This window comes from Beta vulgaris, chromosome 7 (assembly GCF_026745355.1).
Source record: "Beta vulgaris subsp. vulgaris cultivar EL10 chromosome 7, EL10.2, whole genome shotgun sequence".
In the NCBI taxonomy this organism is placed as follows: domain Eukaryota; kingdom Viridiplantae; phylum Streptophyta; class Magnoliopsida; order Caryophyllales; family Amaranthaceae; genus Beta; species Beta vulgaris.
The window spans coordinates 52,666,765-52,684,097 of NC_079208.1; the positions used below are offsets into that span (position 1 = coordinate 52,666,765).

The 17,333-nt window shown below is 39.0% G+C and overlaps 2 protein-coding genes across 3 annotated transcripts; one reads left to right on the plus strand and one right to left on the minus strand.

Moving 5' to 3' along the window:
- The first annotated feature begins 4,327 nt into the window (after window positions 1-4,327).
- On the plus strand, window positions 4,328-5,606 carry LOC130589567 (uncharacterized). Its single transcript, XM_057390867.1, has 2 exons — window positions 4,328-5,021; window positions 5,122-5,606. The coding sequence occupies exons 1-2, from the start codon at window positions 4,328-4,330 to the stop codon at window positions 5,604-5,606; spliced, it is 1,179 nt and encodes a 392-aa protein (XP_057246850.1).
- A 5,315-nt stretch (window positions 5,607-10,921) lies between these two features.
- LOC104899731 (probable nucleoside diphosphate kinase 5) lies at window positions 10,922-15,967 on the minus strand. 2 transcript variants are annotated; one of them, XM_010686984.4, is made up of 5 exons: window positions 15,739-15,967; window positions 13,654-13,878; window positions 12,358-12,465; window positions 12,111-12,199; window positions 10,922-11,277 (listed from the first exon to the last, which is right to left on the minus strand). In XM_010686984.4, the coding sequence occupies exons 1-5, from the start codon at window positions 15,801-15,803 to the stop codon at window positions 11,246-11,248; spliced, it is 519 nt and encodes a 172-aa protein (XP_010685286.1). In that variant the 5' UTR covers window positions 15,804-15,967; the 3' UTR covers window positions 10,922-11,245. The 2 variants fall into 2 exon arrangements, with proteins under 2 accessions (XP_010685286.1, XP_057252215.1); XM_057396232.1 differs by having other exon boundaries at window positions 12,111-12,205.
- Window positions 15,968-17,333: the final 1,366 nt, after the last annotated feature.

The window sequence follows — 17,333 nt, forward strand, 5'->3', positions numbered from 1 at the left end:
TGTAAAAAATGTTAGTTAATTTCAAAAGTCGGTAACAAAAAGGTAGTAAAGAACAATTTTCTAAATTAAAGGTATCCAAATCATTCATGGAGTGATTGCCTCCACTTTCTAGCTTCTTTAGAGCCAAACTTAGTGTTACAAATTTACAATCTTAATGAGATGGACGATTGTTTTGAGAAGCCCCCTACCTTAAAGAAACGTAACTACAAGACTAAGCCAAACAAACTTGATAAGCTTCAACTCAGAACGATATTTCAAAATCATTCAAGTTGAAAGACTTAGGCTCAAACTGAGCTTGAACCTGGGATAATGGTCCAATCTGTAAAGAAGTTAGAAGAGAAATACTGGCTTTGTGATTTTAATGTGAAACGCAAATTATTGATCCTGCAGTATAACTCAAGATCAATATAAGACAAATAGTGTGAAACCTTCTCACCATTAGTTTCTACAAACAATTAGTGGAAAGCATACACATGTTAGACCCTTGACTTCACACGTCTCCATAAGTTGTCCTAGTAGAATCTTACAATGTTTCTGTGCACTTATCTCGGGCATTCAGTTAGGTTTAGCTTGACTCTCAAAGTGCTGGACATACTGAAAGTTGAAACAAGCGATGTCAGCAGGTTTGCGCTGAGCAATTAGAAAATTCGATTCCAGAAACTTAGAGTGTGTAATCTTTAGATCAATTCATCTTGTACCCAATCAAATTACCCAGGGTGACGGTCAAGTCAAGTGCATAGGTAGCGTACTAATCATTTTGACTTGTTTTAGAAAAATTAAGTTCGAGGAAGTTTAAACAAGTGTAATAATTTCCAAGAGGTTCAATTTAAAGTTACAATAAGTCTAGATAAGTTAGCATTAGATAACATAAGTCAAATTCAGTTAAAACGAATACACAGAGTCATATATTTCCAACTCGAAAAAAGGAAAAAAGTTGGTAACATTAGTCCCAACTACGGCCCTCCTACATTAAAAAAATGTACGTTTGAATCAGAGCGTGTTCTCTTCCCCTTAAAAATAAGTTTCAGGTCTAATCAGATCTGATTAGGTTGGTGTAAACATAAGGTAAAATCAATGCTCGTCAGATCCAATCACTTCAGGCGAAAAGAACGCGCTCTAAAATGGACATAGTCTCAACTACAATAGTATTTTCAGCAATCCTATGCGACTTATGACCCCACGTAAATTATTAATCTAAAAACATATTTACTGTCTTTCCCATTTCTCTACTCTAATGGCCCTCATGAGTCATGACCACCGCCCACCCTTTTCCCAATTCATAACCACCACCATGCACCAACCCTTCCTCCATACATACCAACACATAACCCTCCTACTGACACCACAACCATTTTCCCATCTCCACCTTTTTCTTGCTTATAGACCCATACACATTCCTTATTGTACGCGTCATCAATCCCCTAACACTCCTCGCCTCAACATGGCTTTGCAAAACTTGGTCATGGGGTTTTTTGTCGAAAAGGATTTGGTGCAACTAGGGTGGTCAATTAACGGAAAAATAAGATGAGAGTTTTAGGGGTTCAGGGTGACATGGTTAGGTTGGAAAGGTATATGTGGAATCTCCCGTATGGATGGGCTGATGTGGGTGTAGGAGGTAAAGTGGTGGGCTGGGTGGAGAGAGACAAAGAGGGGGATAAAATTATTAAAGAAAAAACATAGAGAATGATATGATCAAACCAAAGTATGCAGTTGGCTTTTTGTAACGTGTTGAACAACTTAATTTAGGTTTGGTACTAATTTGGAAACACATTCCTACTATCAAAGCAACTTCTAACTAAAAAGTATAGTTTGGAACCTCTAAATGACTAACCACAAGTTAGGGTGTAGTCTCTTTACCTAAACTTATCTCAGCTAAATATATGATTTCACCTTATTATTAAACCTGATGAGTCCTAAGATATACATCATTTATTCTGAAATAAGTGAAACACTTCTCTCAAAGAGCTCTCATATAAAAGAGAAAAGTGTTTTACTTTTACTTATTTCAGCACGGATGAAGTATTCTATTTTGGTGAAAAGAATGCACCCTCATGTTTTTGTTATTGTTATTTATATCAATTTCAAACAATTAAAGTCGATCTACAGGTCTAGAGATGATTCAAATGAAGAACTGTATATACTTGTATATGTAAAACAAGGGTAAAATGAAGATGTGAAATGCAGATAGTGTTCCACGTAGAAGGTGTATAATATGTAGACTTGTTTGTTCGCTTACTTCCCCCTCAATTTGGATCTTCAAATCTGGTATCATACTAGTGATGACAACGTGAGCTCCTAGACCTTTGACAAAGGAAATTAGAAGTTTAATTAGGCACCCTTCAAGGGTCTTCCTTGAATAGGTTTACCCACAAAGAGCCTCTTAAAGATGCAGGAAAGTATCCTTCTCAGTAGCTCACCTCACCAAAGTTTCCCAACTGCCTAAGTGCGATTGCTATGCCAACAGTAAATCAGCCAAACTGCCAAAGTATTCAACAAGTAGCTACCTACTCGTCTACACATCAACTTTCTTTTCAAAGTTTTTAAGTATAAACATATTCAATCTACTGTTTGAAGCTAACGGCATACGCTATAGCAAGCACCTTAGTTCCCATACCAATTCCCCAAGGATCGACCAGCCATACTTCTGTTCTGTCAAAAAGCTTTGCTGCCAACAATGTAACCTAAAGTAGATCATAATCCTCTCCTTTTGCACCAATGGTACCAAAAATTTCCTAGTTTTTGACCTAATTATGCAGAGCGATTTATTGGTCTACAGATTCTTGAATACTCTCCATTGGAACCGCAAAGCCACAATAGAGCCAAAATACACAATATCGTCCTCAAACATAATAAAATATCTCGCAGTTGCAGATCTACAGAATGGAAAGTTAGACATATGTTGCATCAGCTCTAAGCTCCTCCATGATAATACTTCATCATCAGTCCTCGATTCTAAAGTTAAATGATAGCATTAGGTTCCCAAGTCCAAAAGTTTAGATAAGCAAAACTTTTATATCTTGAACTTCTTTAAGGCCCAGATACGCAAGGCTATAGCTTAGGAATGTAGCAAAAGAAAGCTTCTTTAATGGCTAGTCCCACGCCTCTCTGGGTGGCAACATGCTGATGACCCTTAATATTACCCCCTTAATGAGCAATTTCAACAAACAAAATTTCTTAGTAAATCCCAAGAGACTGGAGTTCCCGGTTCACTTAAAGATCCTCTTATAGTCCTGCTACTGCCCTTAATGGCATATTCTTGATATGGAGTCAATCTTCTTGTTCAAACTCCATATTTAGTATTTGGAAGGATATTTGGCAGTTGGCACTATAAGGAAAAAGGGCTCACACTAATCCAACTGAGGAAATACTAAACTAAAGTTAATCCAACATGACCATCTAGCAAGAAGATAACTTACAAATGAGCCACCAAGTAAATCATTAAACGAGAGAGATGATCTCCTAAAGCAACGCACTCAAGGCCCTAAGTAACTTCTGTAACTGCCCATCACATAGCATTGAAAAGCAAGCACAACAAACCTGAAGCTATTTCATCAATCTAACCCTAAACCCTTCAGATTTCATCAACTCATACAAGGCTTGACTCACCTTATGAATTGTCATATACCTAAACAAAAGTTAGAAATAATAACATTTCGACCACTCCACCTAAAATCATAAACTATCTGATTAGTCACTAGAGGCACACCTAAGATTTCCCTTTCTACATCAAAAGGCAAAAGTCAATCAGAGGTCTAATATAGTAGGTGATAGCACATTACCTAAATGATTGGACAATATGTTTGTTAAGATCTTTAGAAACTCATAAAAAGCATTATTGGCCTAAAACCTTAACCATCATATTGTTGTTAGGATACAAAAAAGGTAAGGTTCAAGCTCTCACCAACTACCCAGTTCTAACAAAAGTACTAGTGAAACATACTAGGAAGATCAACACTTATTACCTTCTAAGGCTCCTTAAAAGGAGAGAAGTAATATTACCAAGGCCCCTTGCTTATCCTCATACGTATTAGAAACAATAGATTGGACTCTATCTTGTTCAAAAGGTCTCTCTTACCACTCCTTATGAGCAATAAATATAAGAGACTCATCAAGCTTGTCTAACATAAATCTACCTTCCATCTCCTCACAAATCATAAAAAGATGAAATTTGCTCCTCAATGAAGGTGTTCCCCTACTTTCCGCCGGGCATTATGTGCAGAGTCTCTCTCTAGGGTTTCTAGGGTTTGAGAGAAAGTCTTGGTTTCTCCATTAATCAACCTCGATAGTTCGAGTCGCTGAATCCCTCTTTGGGATCAGGGTCAGCCCGATGGCTGACGAGATTGCGTCACGGGTGTCGAGTCTGCGTATTACTGAGGAAGAAGACAAAGTAGTAAATTTTGATGATTTTGAGAGTACGAACAAGAATGATGATCTTGAATTAACGCTTGTTGGGAAAGTATTGACGGTACGTAATTATAATTTTGATGCTTTAAAACGAACCTTGAACCAAATCTGGGCGATCAAAACCGGGGCTTTGTTTCGGCCGATTGAAAATGGCCTGTTCGTTGTACAATTTGCGTGCCGCAGAGATAAAGAAAAGGTGTTAGATGGCCGACCTTGGACTTTTGATCAACATCTGGTGATGCTGCAGGAAGTTGAGGATCATGTCCAGCCATCAAATATAGAACTGCGACGGTGCCCTTTCTGGATGAGATTATATAATTTACCGATGGGTTATCGTTCGGAATCTTATGTACGTAGGATTGGAGGCTGTATTGGGGATGTTTTGGAGGTAGAATCAGATGGAGTGCAATGGGACAGATCGGCGCGGGTTCGGATATTACTGGATATCAAGAAACCGTTGCGGAGGGTTCAAAGAATCTCATTGAAGGACGGTAGTACGGTGCTGGTTGACGTGAAATATGAACGTTTGCCCACATTTTGCTATGCGTGTGGATTGATTGGTCACATTGAACGTGACTGTTTGGTGAACCAGGAGGAAGATGGGAATGAAGGGAACAGTGGGGCTCGTGGCTCCGGGCCTCGCCTCGCAAAGGGCGTCTCAAGCAAGAGGAGGAGACTCGTATTTTCCTACGAACTGCAAAGTCTCTCTTCTTTGAGAATCATCTGCCATCACGGAGGCTGCTAGGGAACCGGTTGTTACGGTGGATGAAGAGGTGGGTAGTGGGGTGATTTTGGAGAAGGAAAAGGAGGATAGGTTGGAATTTGATACAACTATGGAAGATTTAAACACACAACAAGGTACTGCTGTGGTACCACATTTGCAGGAGGAAGGTAATGTGGATAATCTTTTTTGTTTTGTTGCAAATAATGATAGTGGCATTGTTAAATCTCGAAAAGTAAAACCGAAAATTCAGCACTCAAAAAAATCTATTGTGGAGAAGCAAGCTAGTCTACGTAAGACCATGCATGAGCCTAACAGTGGGGAAAAGAGAAAGTGGCCTGACCAAATTCAATTAATGGAACCTAGTGATGATGCGGTGGTAACAAAGAAAAGCAGAGTTGTGGGAGACTTAAATCTGGACAGTGGTGATCAAACTGTTGAGGCGGAGATTGGCGGAGACCAACTCCGCCGGGCATTATGAATATCCTATGCTGGAACTGTCGGGGTATGGGGAACCCCTGGACAGTTCGACAACTTAGAAGATGGAATTCTTCTATTTCCCCGGACATGTTATTCGTGTCAGAAACAATGGTGACTAAAGAAATTGCAGAACAAACAAAGGAGCGACTAGCGTTTTCTAATGCTTTTGGTGTGGCAAGTGTAGGTAGGGCGGGTGGACTTTGTCTTTACTGGCAAAAGGAGGCAATTGATTTTACTTTGGTGTCTTTCTCTAAAAATCACATTTGTGGCGATGTGGTTCGCAGGGGAGAGAGATGGCGTTTTGTGGGTGTATATGGCTGGCCGGAGGAGTCAAATAAGCATCGTACGTGGGAGCTTATTAGACATCTCTGTTTGGAGTTCGATGGTCCGTTGGTGCTGGGAGGTGATTTTAATGAAATATTATCCTATGATGAGAAGCAGGGGGGTGCTGATAGAGAACGACGTGCTATGAGAGGGTTTAGGGAGGTGATTGATACTTGTGGTTTACGAGATTTACGAGCTGTGGGGCAATGGTATACATGGGAGAGAGGGGATAGTCCGGAAACGAGGATTCGGGAGAGACTTGACCGATTTTTGGTATCTCAAACATGGCTACAACTTTTTCCGGAAGCTGTTGTGGAGCACCTTGTTAGATACAAATCAGATCATGCGGCAATTGTACTAAAAACCCAAGCGCCTAAGATGAAGCATTGTCATATGCGACAATTCAAATTTGAAACGAAGTGGCTCTTGGAAGAAGGATGTGAAGCCACGGTACGTGAGGCGTGGGATGGCTCGGTGGGGGATCCTATTCAAAGCCGGTTGGGGGTTGTTGCGAGGGGATTAGTAGGCTGGAGCAAAGCAGGGTCGGGGGACCTGGCAAAGAAAATTGACAGGGTAGAAAAACAGCTTCATAATGCGCAAAAGGAAGAAATCTCGGAGACGACATGCAAGAAATGTGGGGAATTGGAGAAGGAACTAGATTCTTTGAACGCAAAACTCGAAGCTCATTGGTATATGAGGTCGAGAGTGGCCGAGATAAAAGATGGGGATCGGAATACGTCGTATTTTCATCATAAGGCCTCTCAGCGAAAGAAACGAAATCGCATAAAAGGTCTATTTGATGAACATGGTGAATGGCGAGAGGAGGAGGAGGAATTGGAAAGGTTGGTGCAGAAATATTTTCGTGAGATTTTTACGTCGAGTGATCCATCTACTGGCGCAATGGATGAGGTGCTCCAGTTCGTGAAAAAATCGGTGACAACGGAGTTTAATGATATATTATTGAAACCTTACTCGAAGGAGGAAATTCATGAGGCTTTAAAACAGATGCACCCTTGTAAAGCGCCAGGACCAGATGGCTTACATGCAATTTTTTATCAGAGATTTTGGCACATTATTGGTGATGAGGTATTCCATTTTGTTAGCAATATTTTACATAGTTACTGTTGCCCGAGTTCTGTTAATTGTACTAATATTGCCCTCATTCCCAAAGTTAAAAATCCGACTCTGGTTTCGGAATTTCGGCCTATTAGTTTGTGTAATGTACTATATAAGATTGCATCCAAAGCTTTGGTGCTTAGATTGAAACAATTCCTCCCCGACATTGTTACGGAGAACCAAAGTGCCTTTGTCCCTGGACGATTAATAACTGATAACTCCCTGATAGCCCTCGAGATTTTTCATTCTATGAAGAAAAGAAATAATAGCAGGAAGGGACTGATTGCGATGAAGTTGGATATGAGCAAGGCCTATGACCGGGTAGAATGGGGTTTTCTCAGGAAGCTTTTATTGACAATGGGCTTTGATGGACGTTGGGTGAATTTGGTAATGAGTTGCATTTCGTCAGTGTCTTACTCTTTTCTTATTAATGGCAGAGCAGGGGGGTCTGTTACCCCCTCTCGGGGCCTAAGGCAAGGGGATCCTCTTTCTCCCTTCCTTTTTATACTGGTTGCGGATGCCTTTTCACAGATGATACAACAGAAAGTGCTTTCTAAGGAACTTCATGGTGCAAAAGCTAGCCGATCGGGACCGGAAATCTCTCATCTTCTTTTTGCAGATGACAGTCTTTTGTTTACTAGAGCAACTCGACAGGAATGCCTGAAAATAGTTGATATTCTCAACAAATATGAAGCGGCATCTGGACAGAAAATTAACTATGAGAAGTCGGAGGTGTCTTTTAGTAAAGGAGTAAACTGTGTGCAGAGAGAAAGTTTGAGTGGAATTCTTCAGATGCGGCAAGTTGATAGGCACCAAAAGTATCTTGGGATTCCGACGTTGTGGGGGAGATCGAAAAAGGGGATGTTTCGGGATTTGCTTGATAGAGTGTGGAAGAAACTGCGTGGCTGGAAAGAAAAGTTGCTGTCAAGGGCAGGGAAGGAAGTGTTAATCAAAGCTGTTATTCAATCTTTACCTACATATCTTATGGGTGTTTATAAGTTCCCTGTGGTAATCATCCAAGAAATTCACTCTGCTATGGCTCGTTTCTGGTGGGGAGGAAAGGGTATGGAAAGGAAGATGCATTGGGTTAGCTGGGAGAAAATGAGCAAACCTAAATGTCTGGGTGGTATGGGATTCAAAGATCTTTCGGTTTTTAATGATGCCCTGCTGGGCCGTCAGGTTTGGAGGTTACTGCATTATAAAAATTCACTTTTGAGCCGAGTTTTGAGTGCTAAATATTATCCAGATGGTGATGTTTTGCAGGCGAGGCTTGGATTTTCAAATAGTTTTTCGTGGCGAAGCATTTGGAGTGCAAAAAGCCTAGTGCAGGAGGGTTTGATGTGGCGAGTGGGAGGTGGGCGAAATATAAATATATGGAGTGACCCTTGGGTGGGAGACGAGAGAGGGCGGTTCATTTTAAGTAATAGAGCCGAAGGATTGAATACAGTGAGTGATTTAATTGATGATACTACCAAAGAGTGGAAGTTTGAAGCCATAGAGCAACATTTTGGAGAGAGAGGACAAAAGTGCATATTATCTATTCATTGAGTTCAAGAGAGACGGAAGATGTGTTAACATGGCTTACTCGAAGGATGGTCTTTATTCTGTAAAGACAGCATACATGATTGGGAAAGGGGGGAATTTAGAAGATTTCCATAAAGCAGGGTGGTCTTATGGGGGCTGGATGTTTCGCCTAAAGTTCGACATTTCTTGTGGCGCTATTGTACCTCGTCGTTGCCTACTCGAGCAACTCTCATGGCTCGACACTTACTTGAAGAGGGCGGGTGTCCGTGGTGCCCGTCGGAGCTTGAAACCTCGCAACATGCTATATTTTCATGCGCACGTATCCGAAGATGGGTGGATCATGGGTGTGAGGCCATGGTGGGTGATGGGCGAGTGGGGTGGGTGTGAAATGCTGGAACGGTGGAATGCGTTGGATAAAAAAATGGTGCAGAAGGGATGTTTCTTGGCATGGAATATATGGGCGGAGCGTAACAGGTTTGTGTTTGAAAACACTTGTCAACCGCTATCTATTATTAGCCAGCGGGTGAGTCGACAGGTCGACGACCACAACGAGTATACTACTCGGATTTATGGTCAGCCAGCGTGCGTGAGGCCGGTGAGCAGTAGCCATTGGTGTGCGCCTCCGGAGGGAGTTATCAAGCTCAATACCGATGCTCACATTGAAGGAAATGGGTGGGTTAGCGTGGCAACGGTGGCTCGAAATACGTGTGGGCAGGTGTTATTTGCGGCAGTGAGACGACAACGAGCCTACTGGCCTCCCGATATTGCGGAGTGCAAGGCTATTTTATTTGCGGTTCGAATGGCAAAAGCTCGTGGACACAAAATGTGATGGTGGAATCGGATGCTCTTGTGGTTATTTCAAGGCTTTCCAAAGCCGCGTTGTTTATTCTGATTTAGATGCTATTATGGGAGATGTATTCTCTTGAGTGTGTACTTTAATGCTATTAGTTTTAATCATGTCAAAAGGGATGGGAATGCTGTTGCTCATCACCTTGCTAGAGTTGTGCCGTTTGGTTTGGAGCAGTGTTGGGAGAACCATTGTCCTAGGAATGTGGCTCCTTATGTACTGATGGACACTTTGTCCTTTGATTAATGCACATCTCTTTCCCCTCAAAAAAAAAAAAAAGGTGTTCCCCTCAACTTCTAACTCCTTTCACAACACCTCTTTCTATCCCTTGTTGACGATCCTTTACTCCGACATCATCTAGGGTTGCTCGAACAATGTGATATGTCACACTGGGGTAAATCCTTAACCCTTCCCCCTCTTACTAAGACTGCAAAATGTTATTGTAAACTATGGCCGATACCAAAAATATAAGCAGTGATTTCAAATTCATAGGTTAATCGCACTCTAGCAACTTTACATAAGGCAGGGTTTAACATCTCTAAGAAAAGACTCAACTTGGAATCCTTATCCCTAACTCACTTTCCTTACACAATCTATCTCATAATCTTCTCATTGAAGAAGTCTCTTCTGGATAATGTATAAGATACTTCGGTTCACATCCAAATCAACCGTGAAAGCACCTTCTCACTCTAACTCATCAATTACACCATGGTACCTAATTGTCCCATTGTTCAAAATTCTCAGGTTAGCAAAAACCTGTCTTTCCAACCTGAAGTTTTTCTCCTCACATACTTTTAAGTCCGTAAACCTCAAATCTGCCAGCTCTTCACCTCACAATCCTATGAACAAAATCCAACTTGTCTGATTTCTCCTTCTTTCTGTGATGGTTCGCCTATATTTTCCCGTACTGAAAGAAATATGACCCCACTGGCCCATTTAACCACTCCAGAACAATGGAGATATAGTTTATCACCCAAAACCTGCATCAAAAATGCATGCAAGCACGCACAGCGCGCACGCGCGCACACACACACATACACACACACAAGTTCTAACCTTATAAAGTAATGAAGAAAAATAAGTATGGCAGCTCCAAATTCAGTTACGCAAACCCATTGAAAAAGTAGACATTCTAGTTAAGGTGTGACCCATGCATACGTAAATAACCAAGGGTAAAAGTTCAAGTGGCGGATGGAAAGAATCAGTTGATGCATGAATCATAAGAATCATGGCTGCATCTTCCTCAGTATGGGTTATTCACAATCAATAAATAACTTACAGAATTCTCATCACAGTATAAACTACCATTTGAGTCAGGTTTCTGAAGATGCTTTTTATTCTTAACTGCATTCCTGGTTTTTGGTTCAACTCTCATATTTGATGTGTGAGTCTGTGTGCTGTGTGTGTGTGTGTGTCAGTGTGGGTGGGTGTGTGTTGGGCTCTGGCTATCCCCTAATCGGGTAAGAGCGGAAGAAAGAGCCAGCTATGACAAGACAAAAGAGAAGTAAAAAATTTCTCTTTCTCCAGCAGAGTGTAGACAATCAAGATTTCTCCAAACGTTACTGATGCAAATAATGAAGATTTCTCAAGATATTACACCATCCACAAAGCTTGGAATTGAACATGTCAAAGTTTCCTAGGTTACCACCTCCTTTCCGTAAACAACAATTGGCCACTTGTGAAAGCCTCTAATTGGAAATAGAGAATACTAGACCTAGATCATAAAACTAGCATCATCATATATTACATCAGATTTTTATGTTAGCAGTTTACACAAGAGGGATGCAATATGAGAGGCATAAAATTTGGTTTCGTTCTGGAGTGTACCTTCACAACTCATCATGGCTTGCGTTCTGTAAATCTGTAGCCAAAAAGAACAAATGAAGAATAGAGAACATGAATTAGTAAATGGCTTAGCAGCATATAAAATATATTACACAGGTCACAAAAAACTTTTTTCAGTTCAAAGAGTCGAGCATGCCAAACGATTCTTTTTCTGTTTGCTTTCCCATAATAGTAAACCAAAAGTCCAAACAGATGATCAATATTTACCTTTTACTGATAAAACATGCTCCTTGAATAATATTATTCTTCACTTAAGTTCAGTCATTTCACTACCAAGATAGCATCTAAATCTTAAGACTATCAAGTTGACTCACAACTTATTCATCCTGAATTGCAGCTTTAGGGTATTCTAAGTGAAATCTTAAGTCTTAACTTGCCATCCACTAATCTAAAGAGTATATCTAATTGGGAGTACTTGATGAATGGTGTTCATCACTGGCATTGTGATACATGACATACATCTATTGCAGTGGTGTCTGCGTGAGCGAGCTACAAATTGTAGTCTATTATTTTCTCAATTTCTGTTACATTTCTCGGTGCTGCGACAAACCAGGATAGCCTGTTATCGCAGGTTTTGGCTACGTAAAAGTTTGCCCAATATCTAATAGGGAGATCTCTTCTTCCTGTAATTCTCCAGCACGTCATCTAAAACACTAGTTTGCATCACTAAATGAGATGTCCCAATTACATATACCAGGATACCAAGTAACCTAACGCAAAGGCAATTAGCCAATTACTATGACCAACAGATCGAAGACTGCTTAGTAGCAGGTTTCTTGAATCTTGACTGTATACAAGTTAGGAAATTATTGATTAGTTAACTTAAATAGAAGAGAACATCAAGCATACCAAAGAAAAATGATATCTCCCTTGAAGCAGATTCAACTGAATCAGACCCATGGACACAATTCCTCTCCAAGCTGAAGCCACACATAGCTCTGATGCTAAAAAGGAAAAAAAAAAAGGTTCAAAGAAAAAAGCCAAATTTAGTGAGATCAATAATTCTCTCATTGAAACATGCATGATTGCAACAGCACATAGCAAACCATCTTTAATTCCAAAGTGAAAGGGGAAGGGTTGCGGAAATCCTAACAACCTCTGAGGATGAGTGACCTTCGCCTTCTCTGCATCAGTCGGTCCGATCAACTTGCGCCAATCAGAGACAGCATTTTCCTTTTCCAGAATCATTACCAAGACTGGACCGCTAGATAAAGAACAATAAATTGGTAAGAGCTTCAAAGGCCATGATAAAGATGTGTTTCATGCCAATTATTGATAAATTAATTCTACAAACATAGAGCCCAGCTCCCTCCTCCCAAAGTACAGAAGGGGGAAAAGATTCATCTCATCAGTTCCGTCTAAATAAAATATTTGGGCTTTATAGCATTGCTATCAAGGTATAGAGAGAATTGGCACAAGCCAATATCACATCAGAATACAATCTTGTTTAAGGAGCAATATGACACTTTGCTCTGAATACAACACTCTGGAAAATGTTTAGCAGAGATAAGAAAGCTTAGCAGCCTCCACATACATCACTCTGGTCCTATTCACACAGAAAACAAAGTCTACCAAATGTAGGAAACATATACCTTGGCCATAGCCAACAATATAATTGACCATGATGCACCGAAAATTGTTAAACTTGTGTGAAATTACTTGAAACAGTTCATATTTGTTAAGGAAACATGATAGGAAACCGATAGGGCATTAAGCTTTAGACCAATTGATACCAGTGCATAAACATCAACATGAATATAATTCCTACATTGCTAAGGTGGTCCTCACCCGAGACAGGGTAAGGCCAGGTCAAATGTACGTAATATACTTCCTTGATAAAATGTACATTGTTTCCAGTCCACATCTAACCTTATGCACTTTAACTGCCTGGTGCCAATCATTTCATTAAATTAAGAAGAGCAGATAGCTTAATGAGCCGAGTATATTATTCGGACGTCAAAAGGTTTCAAGATGTCTGAAATTATTAGAAAAGGACATAGCATAATCTGATAACAAAATGTTACCAATCAGGGATCGAAAGGTCCATACAAATACGATAGTCCCAATTGTATCTCAGAAATCCAGAAATCCAGAAATCCACTAACTACTGCTCTCCTCCATTTTTCTAATAAGGGTCCTCGCTCATAGGTTATGCGCATAGATAAAAGATTTGTCACCAACTGCATTGCTACTCAGATCTGACTTAAGTAAGATTGCGTTGGTGAGTTCGAATGACAAGTAATTGTTAGTTGAGTGGACAGAGAACAAAGCATGGAGGGAGCACAAAAACAGATTATATAGATAACAAGATAAATCTGTAAGTAAGAAAAAAATTCTATGAACCGCAAATAAATGACTAAGAATTTGAAGTCAAAAACGCTTAATCACATACCTCGTCATATACTTGACGAGACTATGGAAAAAGCTTTTAGATGAATGCTCATCGTAGAAGGCCTTCACACTATCCACATCAAGCTGAATCTTTGTCTCCCTTTTAATGCCAAACCCAGAATCCATAATTATATTTTTAATTTCATCAGTGTAGTTACCATAAAGCCCATCTGGCTTTATAATAGCCAATGTTTTCTCCTTCTCCCTTTCTCCGCAGCATGAAAACCTGCATAGACATATGAGTTTGAGCTCGTTAAATCAAGTCAAATGAACAATCCCATACAAACAACTATATAGATCAGGGGATTTGATCTCGTTGGAACTGCAACTAGTGGAATTACTAGCAATTAAAATATTCTGACTCAATAATTACTGAGCTACCATAGTTCAAACTGCAGACAAGCAAACTTATGGCAATTCATGGAGCAGATGAGCCATGTGCGTTGAAGTAAAGAATCATCAATATCTCTAGGTGCTGGAAATATGATTGTTTACAAACTTTCTACAATCGTAATTCATGTCCACTCCAGCTTAGTTCAACCAAAATCTGATACTAAGGGATTAACAGGATCCGATCGTTAAAAATTGTCCATGAAACATATAATGGTATCTGCACAAAACCTCAATCGATGACATAGATCATTAATGTTGAAAGTTCAACAAACCATTACATATTCAAGTAATAATTCTCAGCTAGATGGATGTTACATGCATCTAAGGTGTTGTTTGGTTGACATAAAAAATCATGAGAAAGTATAATTTCCTATGATGAGGAATATAGTGGTATTATTTGATTGACAAAAACCTGGAAAGTCCACAACAAAATGGAGGAAGTTGCTTAACTAGGTCCCCCGAGATAAGTGGAACTTTGCGTGGGAATTTTACTTCCCATGTTCAGCTAAACAACATTTTCCCACTTCCTAGAAGATGCTTATACATGGGAAAAACGTCTTCCTAATAAAATCCTACTTCCTAGAGTCCATGAACCACAAGGTGAAATTGACGTTAGGATATACTTCCATATCTTTGAACCCACAACTAATCACTCAAAAACCCTCCCAAATGAATGGTTTTAAGAAAAGGCCTTCAAGCGAGAGTCACACAAGAAAATCAACGTAGAGATCTAACTTTTTGAGAAAGGGATATATCAATATTGGGACAAGAGGAGAGTATGACTTCTTATGTGATTCATCTACACTTGAGGCGAAGACTCAAAGTATAAGAACATATAGGAAACAATCATCAAAAAGCACTTCTTATTATGTAATCTGTCCACCCCAAAGTTCTATATGATATTTAATTGAGACACTCCGAAATAAATGTTTACTATCCTTCTTCCATTAGCTTGGGCACCTCAGTTGAAAAAACCCTCACCATTCTATAGTAGAAGCTTTTTCTTATACTCCACCATATTTACAAATAAAAATTGTTTTGACTCTTTTCTTTTCCCGTTTCAATCTTCACCTCCCTTCCCGAATCATATCAATATGCGTATTTTCTTGAAGAGCAATGAGTGAGAAATTAAAAGTTCCAAATACCAGAATAAGAAGTTCAAGTCTTCACTAAATCAATAAATGGACTACTATGGATACTAAATCATAACATCAACAAACACATGGAAGAGAATCAACATCAACCAAAGAAAATTCCACACATTTCCATGCCGACACCCAAAGTTACCGCACAACTATAAACCCTAAGTTTCAAACAGCACAATGTCCATCATGATTCACGAATAGATTAGTGAAACACAATGCATAATTCTACTACAATACTGAACATTATATCAACATTCATGATCATCGTGATATTACGAAATCGAAATCGCCTTACATTAATTTCTGACATCTCGTTATATTAAAATAATCTCAGAGATCATCTATCGACATGAAAATTACTAAAAAAGAATTGCGCCGAAGCACACTATTGATTTTTAGTGATATGTGATTCAATCATCGGACAATTCGACAATTTAACATCGAGTTCAGTAACAAATTGACGTATTTGGAAGATAAATTCAGCAATAATGTAGCGTTACTTAGACAAACGAAAGAATTCAGAAAGAAAAATCAAAAGCACAATTTACCTGCTTCGATGAAAAGAAACGAAGATGATGAAGATGGTGAGATATATGCGAAATTGTGAAGCCATAGATGAAATTAATTGGAATTTAGGAGTGAAATTTGGAAGTAAAACTGGTTAACAATGAGAAATGTGGAAGTTTGGAGGATAATTTCTTGGCTGAAAAGACATGTAAGGAGGAAGATTAAGAGAGCGGGAAAAGGAGAAGGAAAATTGTGGAAACTTTTTGGAATTATAAGTAATCGTGTCGAACTGTGGATTCAGCTCTCCAAATTTGAAAATATAGTTTAACATAGAATTAGAGTTAAGGTATGTTTCTCAGCTTATTTTCAGTTCAGTTCGGTTCAATACAGTTCAGTGCATATTAGTTCACTTCAGCTCTTGACAATACTTTTACTCTCACATATCACTATTCATTTCAGTTCACTACAATTCAGTTCAGTTCAGATTCAGCTGTTTTATGCCGAAGAGAACAGGCCCTTAGGCGAACTTATAATAACTTTTCCAGAAAATATTGAATCATTTTGAAAAATAAAAATATTAGCCGTCTAGCCGGTGTCATAAATTATTATAAGTCTCACTTTTGTTTTTTGGTGAACATGGAAAGCTTTAATTAAGTACTAAATAAAGAGTTATTACAATCCGAGATGTATGTAGACATGCAAAAATTAGGGGGATTTGAGAGCTCCCTCGTAATGTTCATACAATCATCTTTAGCTTTCTTGGCTAGACAATCTGCAAGCCGGTTCCCTTCCCTCCTTGTGTGCTCGATCTTCACTTCATTAAGCTTTTGCAAGAGCTCCCTACATTCAAGAATTAAAGGAGAAATTTTGAAAAAAATTCGATGTGCTTTTAGTTGCAATGTCATGTGTTTCAATGCACCACCGCTAATATTTCTAATCATCTACCTATGAACATTTTTTTAAAAAGATATTTTGAAAATATAAGATTAATCCGAAAATATATAGCATAATAGTACTACATTGGTGATCATTTTATTAATGAACATGCAACTCACATTTTATCCGTATACTCTTGGAACTTTTGGAATCATATTCTTTTTCTTTCTTTTTTTTGATATTTGCAAAAAAAGAAATTACATAGCACTAAAACTAGAGCAAACGAGAACACACTGTTGAATGATAAATGTGAGACCTACTAACAACTAACTTTGAGAACCCCACACCATTGAAAAGAACTAGCTATGTCTTCAAGATTATGGATCATCCATTGTAAAATTATGTAAGTTGTGTCGTGTTTTTTGAAGAGCAAGTACCAAGTTAGTAGAATCAGTGTGAATCTGAATACTAGATAAACCTAGTGAAGCCCATTGTAGGCCTCTTAGACAAGCCATAGCTTTTGAGTGAAGGGCAGAAGATGCAATTCCCATAGCTCCTCTATGCTTTTCCATGCACCATCAGAAGAACATGTGGTTAAAGCAAATTTGCGCCTTACTAAGGTTACACATAAGATATCCAGGAACATATGGTTGGAACCATATTCACCAAATCAAATATTTATGACGTTTTTGTTTACTAATTTTTCACATTTTATTTATTGAAACCACATATATACTTCAATAACTTCATGCAGAGGTGA

Coding starts and splice junctions, on each gene's coding strand:
- LOC104899731 (XM_057396232.1), bottom strand. CDS start 15,803: ATGGCTTCACAATTTCGCATATATCTCACCATCTTCATCATCTTCGTT. Junction 12,206..12,357: donor AAGGTCACTCATCCTCAGAG/GTTGTTAGGATT, acceptor TTTCCTTTTTAG/CATCAGAGCTATGTGTGGCT. Junction 11,278..12,110: donor GGAGATATCATTTTTCTTTG/GTATGCTTGATG, acceptor TTTTGGCTACAG/ATTTACAGAACGCAAGCCAT.
- LOC130589567 (XM_057390867.1), top strand. CDS start 4,328: ATGGCTGACGAGATTGCGTCACGGGTGTCGAGTCTGCGTATTACTGAG. Junction 5,022..5,121: donor AGATGGGAATGAAGGGAACA/GTGGGGCTCGTG, acceptor CTCTTCTTTGAG/AATCATCTGCCATCACGGAG.